Source organism: Spodoptera frugiperda, chromosome 4 (genome assembly GCF_023101765.2).
Source record: "Spodoptera frugiperda isolate SF20-4 chromosome 4, AGI-APGP_CSIRO_Sfru_2.0, whole genome shotgun sequence".
In the NCBI taxonomy this organism is placed as follows: Eukaryota; Metazoa; Arthropoda; class Insecta; order Lepidoptera; family Noctuidae; genus Spodoptera; species Spodoptera frugiperda.
This window is the reverse complement of record NC_064215.1, coordinates 2,404,700-2,422,495: the sequence shown is the minus strand read 5'-3', so window position 1 is coordinate 2,422,495 and position 17,796 is coordinate 2,404,700. Positions and strand designations below refer to the sequence as shown.

At 35.5% G+C, this 17,796-nt stretch overlaps 1 protein-coding gene and 1 long non-coding RNA gene across 5 annotated transcripts in view; one reads left to right on the top strand and one right to left on the bottom strand.

The window, feature by feature from the left end:
• The window catches only part of LOC118272597 (uncharacterized), a 66,701-nt gene that overhangs the window by 43,933 nt on the left and 4,972 nt on the right, over positions 1–17,796 (bottom strand). The gene's annotated exons all lie outside the window — the stretch shown is intronic.
• Positions 1,121–4,500, top strand: LOC118272596 (uncharacterized). 4 transcript variants are annotated; one of them, XM_050693451.1, is made up of 2 exons: positions 1,121–3,598; positions 4,327–4,500. In XM_050693451.1, exons 1-2 carry the CDS (start codon positions 1,314–1,316, stop codon positions 4,415–4,417), a joined length of 2,376 nt encoding a protein of 791 aa, XP_050549408.1. In that variant the 5' UTR covers positions 1,121–1,313; the 3' UTR covers positions 4,418–4,500. The 4 variants fall into 4 exon arrangements, with proteins under 4 accessions (XP_050549408.1, XP_035445088.2, XP_035445090.2 ...); XM_035589195.2 differs by having other exon boundaries at positions 1,121–3,842; XM_035589197.2 differs by having other exon boundaries at positions 1,122–3,890.

The following is a 17,796-nucleotide window of genomic DNA, read 5'->3' as shown; positions in this document are numbered from 1 at the left end:
TCCTATTCCTAAAACAATAGTTAAAACACACTTACTACCAAACATTAAAAGCACAATTTAAGCAACCCATCTCACAATTTCATCCGTAATAAAAAGGGCCTCAACGACGCATCAAGCGGACAATTTTATTCAAATTTAATCCCCGCGACCGGTTGCAGTCGCCATTAAACAATAGAGGCAGCAGTTGCTAGATCACCTATGATTACGCAGGGCCGCACCCCAGTTTAAGTTAACCCTTTCGATTCATTACGGGTACCTACGACCCGGCCGTGCTTCGGCATTCAAACCGACTTGATTTTTTTATTTCTATTCCTTTATTTTATAGTGTGACGTCACTTATAGTCCGATTGTGTAATCTTGGTCGTTAGGTAAGACGGGAATTGTGAGAAACGTGTTGTTTTGAAGAATGTTGTGTTTAAAGAATGGGTGGTTGTCAATGGATTATGGGATTTGTTTTATAATGGTCTATGGATTTCTGAATCAAAATATTTAGTGAAAGGAGAAAAATATTATATAAACAGAGGAAATGGTTTTAAAATACAGGTGCAAAATGAAATGAAAACATTTATTTTTAAGAAAATGTCGAGATTTTTCTTTGCCGTAGGATTTTTCTTTAATTTCCTGCGAAGAAATCTAAAAAAACAATTCACATCATTTGATAGTTCATAGTAACGTCTAGGGTACATAACGAAAACGAAATAATTTATTCAACCAAGTATCAAGACTACACCGTCAATGTTTACAAAAGTTCGTTTCATTCGTGCAACGTAACTATGAACTATGACGTATCACCTCCTTTAATACGCCATTTAATACCGTACAACATTCAACTCTTTGTTTTAACCCCAATGTACCGGTCTTTTATTTCTATACTGGACAAAAAATACCGTTTTAATAGAAACAATGTTAGAATTTTTTCTGTTCATTCGTGGGTTAAATGTTGCTGTGATTAAATCTGTTTGAGTATGAAGAAGAACAGTTTTGGGGTTTAAATCGATCTTACATAAATGTTGTGCAGGTTAAGTTTTCTTAAGTAGATTCAGCTATGATATTAAACCTCTTTTACTACAAAACTTTAGTTGTCTCACAAACCAATGAGTTCATACTACCATTATGACAGAACATCACAGAAAAACAAAAATGACAACTTCAAAATAAAATTACAACATTGCCAAAATTTTGCTATTTTTTACAAAAAAGAAAAATTATAAAAAAAATCATGTACCAATATCATACAATACAATTATGTATTAATAGTCGTAGATAGTAGTTCGAAATGACAGTGGCAGCAGTAATAAAGAAACAAATACAAAATGTACAACCTACCCGGCGATTTTCTGATGACCTACGATTCTGATTTGTCTGAACACTCGGACAGCTCAGATTTCGATGGAAGTAATTCTACAATTAACCAAAGGAAGAAACAAAAGACTTACTGGAAAAACTTTCGCCCGAAATCAAAGAAAGACACCAACACACCAACATGTAGCTCATCGTACACTGTTACCCAAAACAGCTCCAGAGAAATATGGGAAACACAAACCTTTAGCCAAAATGGAGGAACAGTAGGAGTGAAAGTACGTAAAACATACAAAAATAAAACATGCAAGACATTAGACGGCGGAGATCAAGTCGAAACAATAAAATCGAAACGTGCGTCCACACGACGCAAAGTGATACCCTGCCTATCATGCATGTTCGGGCGGTCAAGTAATAATGTTAAACAAATGTCAATTATAAGGGAAAACCCAACTGAAAACGTAAACATTGATACCGGTTGTCAAGCTACTAACGTCAACGGTGAACACAAAATAAGGAAATTTAATAGAAGTCAGCAGCTCTATGCCGTCCAACCTGTTTATGCCGTTGAAGGGAACGCTCATGCCGAGTCAAGTCCGTTTCAACAAACAAAAATTGTTAACAAACCGTTAGCGAGCCGCAAAACTGTTAGAAACGAGAAATCCAACGCGTGGTGTTTCACATCATCTTCGGAAGATAATGAATATAGATTTGTACAACGCGAAACATATAAAAATCAAGTGGAAAAACCGAGTAAAAATAGACAGAAAATAAACACAGATGTAAAACAAGAGTACAATAGAGAAACAGAAGGACCTAAGCGACAAAAAAATGCTGAACAACAATATTCCACCAAAGTCAATCGCAATTATGAAGTATATACTTATCCTTGTCTGAATCGATCGAACACGGGCAGTGCGTACGCGGGCACTAACACTACTTGTCCAAAAAATGAGCTGCCAATCACGTGTTCTGGTTTTTGGGAGTACTTCTTTACCAAATTAAACTCACAACAAAGTCAAAATCAATCTAATACTGCGTCAAGACCATGCAAGTGTCGTACTGAAAGTTCATCTAATGTTTGTAAGCCGTGTGATAAAAGTTTGTGTACCGGTGATTTATCTCAGAGTTCACAAACTGGAGCAAATAAAAAAGGAGCGTGCGATTGCAGTACGGCATTTTCAAGATCCGCGTCAATGCAAGCTCCCCCCAACGAAATTCCTTGCAAATCTGAACCTAAAAATACCCAAGATCCTCCTCGTCCCAAAATAAAACCCGGCGAAAAAGTGTATTGCAAATGCTACCCAGAGAAAAAGAAACCACAACCAGCAAGTACTAAAGACAGTGCTCCTAGAGAATGTAAGGCATATACTAATGCAGATTCTGGTGAAGCTAACGAAGGAACTCGTCCGTGCCAACTTTCTCACACAGACATCACAGAGTCTTTAAGTCAAAAGTACAATGGGGAAATATTATGTATCCATAACCCTCCTTGTGTTTTAATAAACGGTTGCCTTAATCTACCGCCTGCCAAAGAAGAAGTGACCATGGATACGTGGCCGACAAATACTCCCCAAACGTACAAGTTCTGCACCTCACCTCGCAGTACATATTTCCAGAAGCAACCAAGTACTCAGTTTCGTGTTCAAACTAGTCAGCGGAATCCATATTATCTGAATAATGATAGTAGCTGTCAATACTCCTCGCCTATTATAGGAATACAGTCAACTAACAAGTGGAAGTCGAATGAAGGGTTCCAATACCAAAACTCTTCTATTGTAAAACCAGTTTCAGTCACCGATGGCAGTTGCCAATATAGACCGTCATTTTATGAACTGCAAAATCATAAAACCTCTGTAAATGGAATCATTGATGAAAATTCTCGAAAGTACCGAATATCATCCGATGAAATTCAAAAGTTGAAAGTGGTTAACGAGAGCTGCCAGTACTGGTTATCTCCTACAGAAATGGAGAAAGGTCAGAATGATAATGTGGAGAGCTGCTTCTACTGTAGAGAATCACCCACGGACATTAATAAACTGATTACGCATAGCAAAGATAAACTGAGAGCTAGTGGAATCGAGTTCAGAGTACCAAAAATTAGAAAAGAGAAGATTATACAAAGTATCTGTAACCATAATCCTCCGTGTGAAGTCGTGCGGACTTGTTGTACAGCAACATATGATCCAAAGATACATACCTCTTGTGTGCACGTGCCCATGTGTGAGAAAGTGCCGCTATGTGTGCTGGAGCTGAAGAACCAGAACGAAGCGTTCCAGGCGTGTCAACATAGACCTAAGTGTGTTGAGGTTCCGATATGTACAAGAAACTATATAGTGCTGACGGCTAGAGAAGAAGTAGCTACACAGAGCCAGTCAAAATGCAAGATGGTTTGCAGGCATGAGCCTCCATGCGTAATGATCCAGCGGTGTCTGGCTCGAGTGTGCGACAGTTGCATACCGTGCGACGCCATTCCTGCCTGTGTACACCTACCAATGTGCGAGATGATCCCCGCGTGCTGCAGGAAGTCAGCCAAAGAAATGGTTTCTGTTCATACGCAATACCCGAATCAATGTTCTTTAGTATAGGAGGCAAGGTTCAATTTCAGCTGTACATTCGAGTGATTATTTTAACTTGTAGCGTGTTGGTGCTAACTCAGCTAAATTGCTAGGCAAATATAGTGTTTTACTGATTACATACAACGTTGTAGTGTACACGTTACGTTGTGCCGAAGTTTGAATTTTTTATGTTGTTATAAATGGCTGTAGCCTCTAGGCTGTGTTCGATTAGTGGCATTTGGGGTCCATCTGGGTTCCTTTAGTGCTTTAATAATGAATTCAATTCAATCAAAAGTTTACATTATGATAACAATTAAATCTTTTGTCGTCATTTACATTTGACTAACAAGCTCATTCTTTATGTCTGTCTGCACAATGCGTTGACGCCAACACGTTGCCTACGCGCATCTCGCTTGCATTACGAGTGCGAGTGGGAAGCACGTATTAATTGAATGTTCTCTTCATGCAGAGCTCTTCGTCGGCGACGGCGACGTCGGTGGACGGCGAGGTTATGCAAAATGCTTCGGAAGTGGATGTACTCTATTAGGAGAAAATTATGAGGAGACTGAACATGGAACACAAACAGTCTGGTGTGGAGTAGTTGGCAGTGAAGTAGTTTTAATAAAAACGTTTAATTACTTTATTATTGTTTTATTTAGTAGATAGAGACCACCTCGTTGGTCGAGTGGTCGCAAGTGTTCGACGTGTGTGTCTCGGGTTCGACTGCCGGACAAGGTCTCGGTGCTTCGATTCCTGGGTCGGACAAATCAGAGCCCCGAACGCGCTCTACGGATTAAAGGTGTGACGTTGCGTCATGTAGTAGGTAGTTAGAGACAGTTCTTAGTCATTTCAAAACTGTTTAGTTACATGAAAAAATTGCAAAACTTATACTGTTAACATTACATTATTCAATCAGTAACCGAACCCGCACCAGTGTGTAGATAATGCATTCAGATGGTTAGTGGAATGCATTAGTGAAGTCATTTCCTTAATTGATGTATGAAGATATATCAATATCGTCAATATTCCCAGGGAAGTAAGAAGAGATGAAAATATAATAGTAGATTCACTTTAGTCTTTCTTAATAGAGGGTGAGTTTGAGTAACACTGTCTCATACATACAGTCTATAAGGCCTTTAATTAGTACGAGTTTGCTTTTTTTGCGCACGTTCGGTGCTTTGATTGGTTAGTTTATATTCGAGCCGGCCAATCAGAATGTCAAATGCGCGCTCGTTTCGTTTACTTTAAATATAAATTCCTTTACTTTAAATATAAATTAGATTATAGTTTTCCTTTTCTGTCAAATGTTAGTCCCTTACTCGGACTCTCACCGCACGATATCCTCGGGTAGAGCATTCTCTTTCCATTGGTAATTCACAAATCAAATTCCACACTGCTGTGAGCATACTACTCAACACTCTTGCTTAACCCAATACTATCACATACAGCCAATAAACTCCTAAACTGTCACGTATTCCCAAAATAACTCAATTTGATATTCAAAGCGAAGAATTTGTCAGTTACCCCGTGAGTCATCGGTTATCGCAAAACGTTTCTCTAAGCACAATAATTAACAAACAAAGGCTATCGTAAATTGCCAAACTCAATTGTTGGCTACAGAATATTTAATTCAAAATCAATTCAATGCAAATCGTAACGTACGAATCGTATCCACGCATTCTTTCACGGACCAACAACGATTTTAGAATACATAATATTTTAAACATTCATATGGAATTAAGTAAAAAAACCTGCTTCGAAACCAAACCTATAAACAAGCGACTTATAGTTGAGAATTTTCTAATCTATGGGTGCTTGAAAGAGGAATTTTATCATTTCAAGCGTCCAAAACCAGAAAACCTGTTGTGTGGCGTATCATAAAAAATCTCACATGAGTGTCTCATACGAAAATAGCTCTTACTACTTTGATTCTCGATTGCTTTTTGTGAGAAGTTGTTGTGGTAGATATGACGTTAAGTTGTTTATGAGGGTATGATCAAAAACTAATGAGTAGAGTCTGTTGAACTTGGCCAGTTTGGTCACCATGTATGTTTTGGGTTCCGTAGACGTGATACTAAAACTACACAATGGTTTTACGCTTATCCAAAGACATTTACTATGGTGGTAGTCATTTGATTAGGTTTTTTTATATCTTTTGAACCTTATAAGAAGGTATTTTATTGCTTTTAAATGTATGTGTTAAAGAATTTTCGAATCTTTCTGTGGATTTTAGAATATTTCTGGTAGTAAACGTTCAAGTAAAGAATGAAAGCTAAAGATTTGAAGTCCAATTTTTTCTTTACGTTGCCCAACTTTATTATATAGGTGTACACATTTTGAAACGTTAAACATATCACTCACACCAAATAACAATGTCTAATATAGATGTGAAATCTCTATATTTTCTTTTAAATTTTACCATTTGAACATAACTCCACATTTCCTAAATAAGATTGCCAATCAAAAATAATCCATTTTAGTCGCAAACCCACAAAATTAGCCGTCTGTTAATACTTACGTCAAAAAAATAATCGTCCGAGCACCACGAAAATTGTGGGCGTGCAATGGAACATTTACTTAATTTCTCTTAAAAAAAAAACAAACGATTAATGAAACATAGCCTGACCAATCGTCGTTCACACAACATAATTGTACGCATTCCTACCTTCCTACAAATACATTTCGTGATGAAAACCAATAACTAACAACTATGTTATAGGAAAAAATTGTAAAAATCCACCTTTTTTTACCTTTCATTGTAAACATAAATGAAATGCGATTGTTTGTAAAAGTGAATTCTTTTTAAAGATAACTTTGAGAACTTACCTCCTTAGTCTTGTCTTTGGTAATGGATTTTAAAAATGGAATTGTAGCTTAATGGCGGTTGGAAAGCGCGCGTAAATTGGAGTTGCCTTCAATGAAGCGTTTAATTTTGATTAATTAATACGACTATACATAGTGCTTCGTTGACCCAGAGAGCACATTCGGTCTAGGTTTTGGCGGTTGTCATATCTCTATCATGTATGTTCATACATTATTGGTGTGACTAGTCAAAAGTCCAAAGAGTCTAGGCTAACCAAGTAAGTGATACAATCCTTGGAGGGTTACATCCAGATAAAATACTATGTAAGTATGTAAGGTTGGGGATAGAAAATATAATGGTCATATTAGTGTGTCTTATTATTTTAAAGCATTAACTGGTAAAAGAAAAAAAAAACTATTGAAGACAACTCTTCCGCTAAGCGTCGGTCACCAGTGTCCGACGTGGCGGTTAATGTGTTAATTCTATTTTTAGAACATTTTTGAAGATTTTATAGATGTTCTTAAAGTAAAGATCACCACAAGTCATATATTACAAAACTAATAATAATAGTTACACATCCCAAACTTACCTTAAGCCTTACTACTTACCTTAACTCCCAAAAACAAAAAAAAAAACATAGATCTCGTGATCACTTTTCCCACGTCAACAAATTTCATCAAACATGGCGGAAAGAAGAGCAGTAATTTATTTAAAATTAATGATTATGTCATTGATTCAAATCGTTTTGTTGAAAGATCTCACTTAACGAAGCGGTCGAGTCCTGTAGAGGCCATTGACTTATAGTTAAAACGACCAGTTTTATATAAAAATAGGTTTAGTGATATCCGAGGCTTAGAGAACGTCTGCGGTTTTTTTTTCTATTTTACGAGTATGCAAAGAGGATTGAGAAAATAGTTTTATAGCTATGTCTAGACACAAAGTGTTGCCGCTGACAAATATCACAAAAATGTAGTTCCGAATTCGATATGTCAAGTTTTATTTTATTCGAGTCTAGATTTTTTTTATTCTGCGACGTAGATTTAAATTGATGGTAATTTAGGTGCATTAGGTCATTAAATAGAGCAGTTTATGTATATTATAAATAAACATGGGGTGTCGTATTTTGGTGCCTACACGAGGAAGAATTTAATTAAAATTTTATGTGAAAAACAAAAAAAACGTACGTTGTTTGTAACAAATATTTCTTTATTCTATTTTATTTTTTTATATCGTCACGCATTTAATCCCCGAAGGGGTAGGCAGAGGTGCGCATTATAGCACATAATGCCACTACACACCCACATTTTACATCTTATTTTGTAAGTCCCATGTAATAGGTGGTGAGCCTATTGCCATATACCGGACACATTTCCAGACTCCGTGCTACCACTGAGAAATTTTCGAAAAACCGAAAAATCCCAGTAATACTTCGCCCGACCCGGGAATCGAACCCGAGACCCCTTGCCCGGCAGTCGCACTTGCAACCACTCGGCCAACGAGACAGACAAATATATCTTTACTATTAAATAACTTGCTACACACCGAATACGATAATGAATGGTAATCATAGTAAACTTGTCCTGCTAGATAAAAAAAACTACATGAGTAAAACTAGATATATGTAATTGTAACTAGATTTATCCGGATTGGTCCGGTACACCTGTGCTAAGAACTAAATGGTATGCGCACTAGCTTTATCGAGTAAATAAAAAAGTCAATATTTAGGATTGACACTATCTTACGATAAGTTACATCAAAGCTTACCTACCTCAAACCCATTGATTTTCGAAAAGTAGAAGTAAGAACAGGGTGGTTTTTAGTCAGTAGGTAAGAGCCTGACACTCCCTCTCGCCTCACCCAAGGCGGGAGAAGTCATTGGACGATTTTCCCTCCATAACAAAACAAAATTGATGCAGTCTTCTGCATGATTTATTTTCTATTATTTCAAAAAAAAACAAGATGGGAAAGGATTGCTTCCCTACTATCAGTAGATCGCATACTCAAGCTGCACATCTTCCTCACACAGCTACATAGCTTAGTATCGTTGGACATTCACATAGTTTCACCAGCTTACCTATTAAATTTTCGTAGCATAGCTACATAATACATCTCTGGTGGAAACGCACACTTACTCTACATTTTGTAAACTCCTATAGTGTTGCGGGTGTCCATAGTCGGCACTGACTAGTTACCATACAGCTACAGCTATATTTTATAAGAAAAATAACAAGCAAAATAAACCGAGAGATACGAAATTACTTTAATTGCAAAATTAGTGTCAACATTATATTGTAAATAACAAATTAATAACATACTCGTGTACAGACGCCGAATGTATGTATAATTACTCGTTTACGACTATAACACACATTAAATATATAAGATAAGTAAACAGTTCTCAGATAGCAATGTAGTCTTCGTACCTAAATAACTAAAATAATTTATATAATTTGATAAAGTAAACTGAACTCTAATTCAAATGTCAGAAGAATTATTTCTACATTCTTCTCGTTACCTTATACAACAGAATATAATGAGTAAGGCCTAGTGTCCACGTGGCGTCAATAGACGAATGCATGCATTCGTCTAAAACGATGCGCGGTTTTAACGTTGTCGCATTGTGGATAGTTTTCATTGTTTCTAAGCAAGATGCAAGCATTTGTCAAATGTAGGCCGCCTATTATTTGTGAAGGATGAATGCATTCATCAAGTGACGCAACGTAGTTTCGTTATTCCTAATTAATAGTTCCACTTCTCCTGAAGATGTCATAATAGTAAACTAAGAGACAAACTTATAGATTACCTAATCGTTACTAAATAATAGTTTAAGTAGGTTACATAACCCAGTCCTTAGCAATTATTTAAGATCTAAAGACTGGGTTAAGTAACCATTATATGACTGAGTACAGATTAGGCCTAATGACTCCTCCCGCCTTAGGTGGGGCGAGATCCAGTTACTGACTAAAAACCACCCCGTTCCGACTCCGACTCCTCGGTCATTCATTTCCATAGTCAGAGACTACACACATTTAACAGAGATCGGTGTATTGTAAACTACGATCTACAACCCGCCTCCTAAACGTAGAGATTATGGCAAACCCCTTTTTGTAGAAAAACCTCATAACATAGGTGTCTTCAAGTCTGGAGTGAATAGGTTGCTTATAAGTAGGCGTACTTCATCGTCGGTCACATCATCGCTTACCACCAGGCGAGATGGTGGCCAAACGCCATCCTATTAAGTATATAAAATAAAGCCCATAGTCCAGAAAACCACTTTGCATAATGGCGATGATTGTCACAAAGAGTATTTTCAAATTCTCTTCTCTCTCCATTATAGCTTTGCTCATACTGTCTTAGCGTGATAAGCTGCTAAAGAGAGTCAGTTTCGAATCTGACTAATCTTTTTCTCATTTTCAAGTAAATAAATAGGTGTGACCCCAAACATTCAATTCAACAATACTTTTATTTAAGTGTAGTAATTTACGGCATTTTACAAACACAAAATAGTTTCTCACTGTTTCACACCATTATCACCTACTTGCTTAATACCTAACTAGGCTGTCTTTTTTGTTCTTTTCTATATTTTTGTGACTCACGTGAATCGCTTGTGAATGTTTGGGCTATATAATTTAACTTTTTAGGAATTTTACTAAATAAATAAATAAATAAATTATAATGACCGAATACTGAAAGTTGTATCTGTCTTTCATAAAGAAAGAATTATTCTGAGAGCGTCTTAAAATTAAGTGACGTTTGAGTATTTGACCATAAGTAAAACAACGCGTGCGTTGTGTTTCGTAGTGTGAGTGTGGTTCCAATCTTCCTAATCTTCGATTACCCAAAAACCCTTAAATTCCTAACCAGCAACGCACTTGTAACGCCTCAGATATTTCGGGTGTCCATAGGCGGCAGCGATTCCTTACCATCAGGTGATCCGTCTCTTCGTTTACCGGTTTATACCAGTAAAAAAAAGTGACGTGGCTTCATAAGGCATAATAAGCCTACGTGCTCCAATCCTGGTATACACACAATTTTAGTAACATTTAACCTTAATTAAAGTTTTCCTCGAACAAAATGTCTATATTCGGCCATATTATATTCAAGGAAATCAAACTATATGTACACAAATAGTGTTGTGACACAAACAAGCAACCAATATTGTTATTAATATTACAGGAAATTTATTATTTTTCAGAATGATGTACACGGAGTCACGTATTTAGTTGGAATAGGGTGACTTGGGAATCGAATGATGTATTTTAAACTAATAGTTGGGTGGGATAAAAAAGTACCTATTACGGTAAGCGTCCACAGGCAGTCCGCATCGTACGCATAGCACGGATTTTCTGCAAAATATGAGTAGTTCAAAATGTTACTTAAAACTTGTCATCCATATTTTTTTTAACTTAATATGGCGATGGCGTTTGACCATCTCGCCTGGTGGTGAGCGATGATGTGGTCGACGATAGAGCAGCAGTTTTTTGGTGATATTTTGTCAGCACACTGACTCTTTCATGATGCTTTCTTCAATACCTTACCTAATATTGCAAAATTCGTAGATATGAGATACCTATATCTATAAAATTTGTATGTAAGTCCTAGAGTACTTAGAAGTCTTTTTATGATTTTTCTGTTTCATGACTTAAGAAATACCAAACTAAAAACATGACGCAAAAAAAGATTTTGATCATAGCAACTCTATCGTATTTTTATTAGTTAAATAAATCTATTTAATATCAATTAATTTTGTTACACCTTAATAACTACGCAGATATTGATGACCCGAGATACATAAGTTTACAAATAGAAAAGGCAGTATTTACGACAGTAAATCTTAGAGGAGTAAATAAGAAAGAGAAAAAAGAAAACAAATCTATGTTGAACACTGTGTTTAGCTAGATGCTAGCAGGATGCAGGATATAACTAAGGAAATTACTTCTAACTAGTTACTAGTAAACGAACCTTTAATTACTGAGGAAGTACAATTACCTACTGCTTGCAAAGGTACTCCTAGATGGTTAAAATAAATGAATTACCGGTTAAGGGTACTTTTCCAACCAGAGATGGGCTATGTAGCTACGAAGATGTGAAGTCAAGCTGTGAAACTGTGTGACCGTTTCCACTGATACTAAGCTAAATAGCTGTGCGAGGAAGATGGGCAGCTTGAGTATGCCAAGTATCGATAGTAGGGAAGCATGCTATGGTCAGCACGCATCATTCCATATAAAAACATAGCTTAGCTGAGTCCGTTTCCACCAATGCTAAATCCAGAAAGAAACAGAAGTGTTGGTAAATGCAGAAAAAAAATTGTTTGACAAGTGGTCTAGGCTTATTACATTAAACTTATTAATAACACAATCATGTTTAACATTGAAGTTTCAGCAATACCGAATATATTAAGTTAGTACTTAGTTTACATTATCGTTATATAATAGTGCATGAATAACTTTACACAAATACAATCTTTACAAAAAACTAATTCTAAGAACTTCTTCTTTATTGCTTCATATACTTCTGTCTTCTTGCAAATGTGGAACATTGGCGTACCCAAGAGCACGGTATGAAGTTCCTACAGTGGTAGAATACGTAGGAACTCTATACCTCGCTAGTGGCAATCACCATTTGGATGGCTTCTACAATCTTCTTGTGTCTTCTTCTTTCTTCTTCGTTTGAATTCCTGACGTAGCAGCAGTAGAAGGTACATTATACATATACAGTACAGAATATAGGTGATATTATACAACGAAATGTTACAAAATAAAATAAATTAAATACTAAGTCAATCGACAAGTATGCTCGTCGACATGAGACCGCCGTATGATCAGTGTTCCCTGCGTAACCCACCTGATTCGGTAGCCATTTTGAATTTGCATTCGAATAACAATAACAATACCAAAAAAAAACAGCAGCTGTCAAATCTCGCATAATTACTCAAGGTATTTTGCGATTAGCATAAATTTTCGAAGCAAAGTTCTTAGCGAAGCAACCCTTTGGGTATGCAAATTTTTAGGCCCGTGGGAAGTCGGTCGTTTGCATAAGAAATTCATCTTATTCGAAGGTCGGCTATAAGTTTTTTATTATTGATACAAACCGGGAAGTTCTCCATGAGAACTTGTTTGTCCAGTTTCGGGGTAAAGGAGGATGTGTAAAATTGTAATAATGGATAATTTGCAAGTGAATAGCGTGGCTGATGATGTAACAAGACTTTTTTGTGTAATGTAAATTTTTTGTTCGAATAATATCTGCTCGTAAGGTCAGAACGAATGGAACGAAGGGTTGTTTCGATGAGAAAAACCTTCACACATTAGCTGATGAAGGTGCTTCTGAAATAGAAGTAAAAGCTAAAACTGTACACGGTAAAGAAACTTAGGTAGCTTAAAATAGAAAATAATTGCCATTAGCGATAGAAAACACTAATAAATTCTTGTACAAAACACATTAAACCGTTGAATGGCAACACAAGGTGGTTTCTCAGTTCATAAAGGGCCAGGCCTAGCCCCTAAGGCGACATACACATGTACTTTAAAGTTCAATTTTAATGAGCTATAACACAAAACTGTCTGCACCCTACCTTATAATTAGTAGAACAAAGGGTGGGTTCGCATCCAGCGTTACTTGGTATTTTATTGCTAAGTTTTTTTATAGAGTTAACGGGTCTTGTTATGCTGGTGGGAGTTTTTGAGATAGTATCTTTTGTCTTATTTATTGTGATTAAGTTACAATGCCCACAGCTACTGATGTTTTCTTTTTGATCGACATATGTTCGTGTTTGTGTGTTACTTTTGCGTGTACAAGATTATCATCGATTTTTAAATTATAGAGAGATTATAGCATTATTTTTTTACTGTGAAGTATTTATTTTTAATAAAGATTACGCGTAAAAGAATAGTGGTTGCTTTTTGTCTTGAATCTAAAAGATTATGAAGCCTGATACTCAAGTCCTATCCTTATATAAAATAGAAAAAGAAAATTAACTTTAACAAATGAAAGAAATAAATGTAGAAAGTCATAAGTTCAGTTGTTATTCTCTACATTCATTAAAAAAATATTCTATTCTACAACAAATAATTTTACAGCCAGCAAAAATATTCCGTTACTGAGAACAGCTAAGCACATTAGGTAACAAAAAGACTGCCATTTAAAAAGACAAAAACACGAATTGTCTAAAATAAAAATATTGATAAAACAAACTATTAGAAAGACAGACAGACTAATATTTGTATATTAGTGCAAATTGTTTGGTTACTTTAGTTTCTTAGAATTTTAGTTATTTCAACTTCTCTATGTGGAAATAGTTATTGTTAAGGAATACAACGGTTTTTTTATAACTAGTTATAACGTTTTTGGCTTAATAACGGTTGAAAAATTAGCAGAGTTTTAGTAGAATAATAAATGTAAAAGATTATAAATTTATTACTTTTCCTTTTTTGTATTAATGTGATAATTATGTATCTAATACATGTGTTGGAAAGAAAAACTACTTACACATTTTTTTTTAGTTTAAAAAATTTGTTTAACATACATTCGACATGTTTTTTTACTCGATTTTTTTGTTGTGCTATATGGTTTTCTTTCACATGACTAATAAATATCATATCGATGGTTGAAAGACTAATTGATCTAAGCGATTAAAAAAAATGTAGCATTTTTTTTCATTTTAAATTATATATATTCTTAATCACCATTTTTTTCCATCGAATGATGAGTAGAAAACTCAATAATGGAAAAAAATACTCTTAGATCAATTAGCTTCTCAACCGATATACTATTTTTCACCAAAATTATAAAATTTTTCCACCACAAATTCTCACAACCCTACATCGAACAAGAACACGCAATTTTCTAAACAATAAAAACGAAAACAATAAGCCGAGGTACACCGAGAGCTATTTATCCATAAGACTCATCTACATTTGTTCGGGGGGCGCCTAAGCCTGAGATTTGCGAACTAATTTCAACTGTAAATCCTTAAAATGAGAGGGATTTGTATGTAGCCACCTTTTATGGATATTTCCGTAATGTTATCACGGTTTGTATACACGGCTCTTCATGTATTTTGGTATAATTTTCTATGTAAATACATACCTAGTTGACTTATGCGTGGCGTAGTGTTGAAAAATTATGCTTACGCATTTATGCTCGGTGTGTCAAAAACTTTTTAATCACTGGCCACTAATACACGAATTAATTTTAAAAATAGAATTGATTTTTTTTCTTTTATTTAACGGGCAATCTAGTTTAAAATGAGAAATAGTTTGAAATGAAATACTTTAGTTATATAAGTATGTACTAAGTATTTCAGTTCTATAATTTTAAACTTCTTATCGCACACAGGAAATATTATCTCTGCGATAAGTGAGAGAGATTGCATATTTATATAGATACGCAAATGTACCTAAGATATAATGCTACAATATTATCTAGGTATGTATTGTTCTAAAGACATAATATTATAAAATATTTCAAGTATTTACTAGAGTAGAAAACTCAAATATTTTTTCGATAGTCTCGTTTCTTATTTTTTCTAATCTACAAAACAATTTTTCAAAGCAATTCACGACAATTCAGATAAAATTAATTACGAAAAAAGAATGTGCAAATAAAAAAAAAATAATGACGAAACAATGTCGAGCTCACCGATTAGGCACAATCCACGAGTTCAAGCACAAAACACACTCGCCGCGTTATGTTTACGTAAAATGTACGTGAAAGTTACGTTTTATCGCCATTTAATCCGATTCGACGAAATTAATGCCGACTAAATATGTATGAACGGCTCAATTGTGACTCCACGCGACGCACATAAGTGCCTCTACACACGGCAACACAGTATAACTCAAGTAGTGAACGGAATCCGGCGAAACTTGATACAAAGTATTAATGCTCGCGTGTCACTTGGCAGTTTAACTCCGTATCTTCTTCGCCTGACGCAGCGCTACGAATGTCCAATAAATACGCGTTTGACGCTCGTTGCGTACACAATAACCAGCCTACGGCGACCCCTCCGCGCGGATAACGGAATACTACGTCTAACTCACATCACTAATGCGGACGACTGTGAATGGCTCTCGCCAATCTGGCCGGCGCGCGGAACGGCAGTGCTACCAACACAGACGTACCAACGAGCAGGCCTTTTGTCGCATCTGAATTGATATTAACGCAAATAAATAATTCAAAACGTGTAACGCAAGAAACCAGACATAATGAATAGATAGATAGTGTAGTGACTCTGTGAAAATAATTGCCCGAATAAGGTTTATTGCCTTGAATGGGCCCTCATTGTGCCCGGGAATGGTTTAGTAAAAACTAGTTCCTTGCCAAAAGACGATGCATGCATGCGTGCGTTTATGGCGGCGACATTTCCCGCGCGTTCCATATTTAAATTTTATAGACAATTAAAATGAGTATTTTTTTTTTTGTAATATAACCTTTTTGGTACTCATTTTATTAGTTCCTAAATTAAAAGGTCTAATTGCCAGTACATGTTTTTTTAGTGTAAAGCCTGTAACACACAGAACGAAATAAAATATAATGGACTCCAAAGCATTCTCTTTGCAGTAATTTTATTTGCAGTTAACAAGTTGGTATTTTCATTTGGATGCTCCACCGCATACGATGCTAACCCTAAAACAGTTTACAAGGACATCGTACATTAGTGTAATTACTTGTGAACGGACGCGCACTTTAGTGTTTTGTGTGTCTGCCTTCTATTTGTGCTTTAATAAACTTTCCAAATGGGTTGACTCGTTTAATTTTATTGTAACACTGTGGATACTTTAATAGTTACACTCTACTATAAATGTTAAATAGTATGCACATATTATAAGTATTAATTTATCTCAAAACATTGAAATGATAAACAAACAACATGTCACATTTTATCTGTATTTCTGTCAAAACGGCCATATGAAATGCATTCAGCCGGGCCGCTAAAATGCATACACTCGTTTTCGGGCTATTTCAGGGAGGCGTTTAATGGGTGCATTTAAACGAGCATTTTGTAAGTTATATGTTACTTTTATGGCAGCCAATAAAAACGTAAAAATGTTACGGAATGATATTTTAGTACAATGTGCTGTTGAACTGTGAAGTCATAATCTTTATTACCGGTTATAAAAAGTAAACAGCGTGATTATACAATAAGCGAAACTATAATATGTTCATTTTGCTCTTTTTACGCTCAAACGAACGAATGAGTTTAAAGAAAAAAAGCGAAAAAAGTTCCAACCTTTCATTCCAACTACCGAATAAATTTGTTTAAAGTGCGTGCAATGCAAAATTTCACATTACGAGAGCTGTGGGGCAGGCAGGAAATACGCCATTATCATACCCTCCTCCACACATAAACACACATCACTACATAGGGTGTCTACCCCTCGGGGGTAATTTTTACCCCATCAACGAACGTCGCCACCCACTCTACTCATCATTCGTTATTTGAATTACTAGTGAGCAATTTCGTTAAATATTTTCGGCTATTCCATTCCATATTCGAATTCTACGATTATTCGAATATAAAGTTGGGATACACTGAGATACGGGTATCTGTGATGAATATTTTTTTTGTCAATAATTACATTTTAATAAAATCACTAAAAACTGATCAGCCATCTTGTAAAACAATACCGCTATCTGATCATGTTCGCTAACGTGAAATTTATTCGAATCGAGCGGCAAATTATCGCGGCTAACGTAATTATTATCAGACATTTACAATTTCAAACGTTTATCGATGTAATTGCACCCGATAACGATTATTACGTGTTTTATTCGATTATTCGATAAATTATTTGATATACGAAATGCGTTAGTCGATTTTTTTAGGGGTGCGTGACGCGATGATTTGTGGTGGAAGTTTCATTAAGTTGAAGATTTGGAGCAATTTATATAACTGTTCTTGTGGGAATTATAACAAATGTGCTGGTCGAACGAATCGTTTTCTTTTTTTTACTATTATTTTGGACGTGATACGTGAAATTATGTGTTGTTTTGTTCATGATCGGCCGTAACGTTTTTGGTAGTGTTTAAGTATTTAATTCTAGGAATTGAAGAGGGATTATTTTGTTATAAATTGAATAGGGCTTTGTTGATTTCGACTTTTTGTAACACTGACTATTAAATTGTAACAGAATGTGG

Coding starts and splice junctions, on each gene's coding strand:
- LOC118272596 (XM_035589195.2), top strand. CDS start 1,314: ATGTACAACCTACCCGGCGATTTTCTGATGACCTACGATTCTGATTTG. Junction 3,843..4,326: donor GGAAGTCAGCCAAAGAAATG/GTTTCTGTTCAT, acceptor CTCTTCATGCAG/AGCTCTTCGTCGGCGACGGC.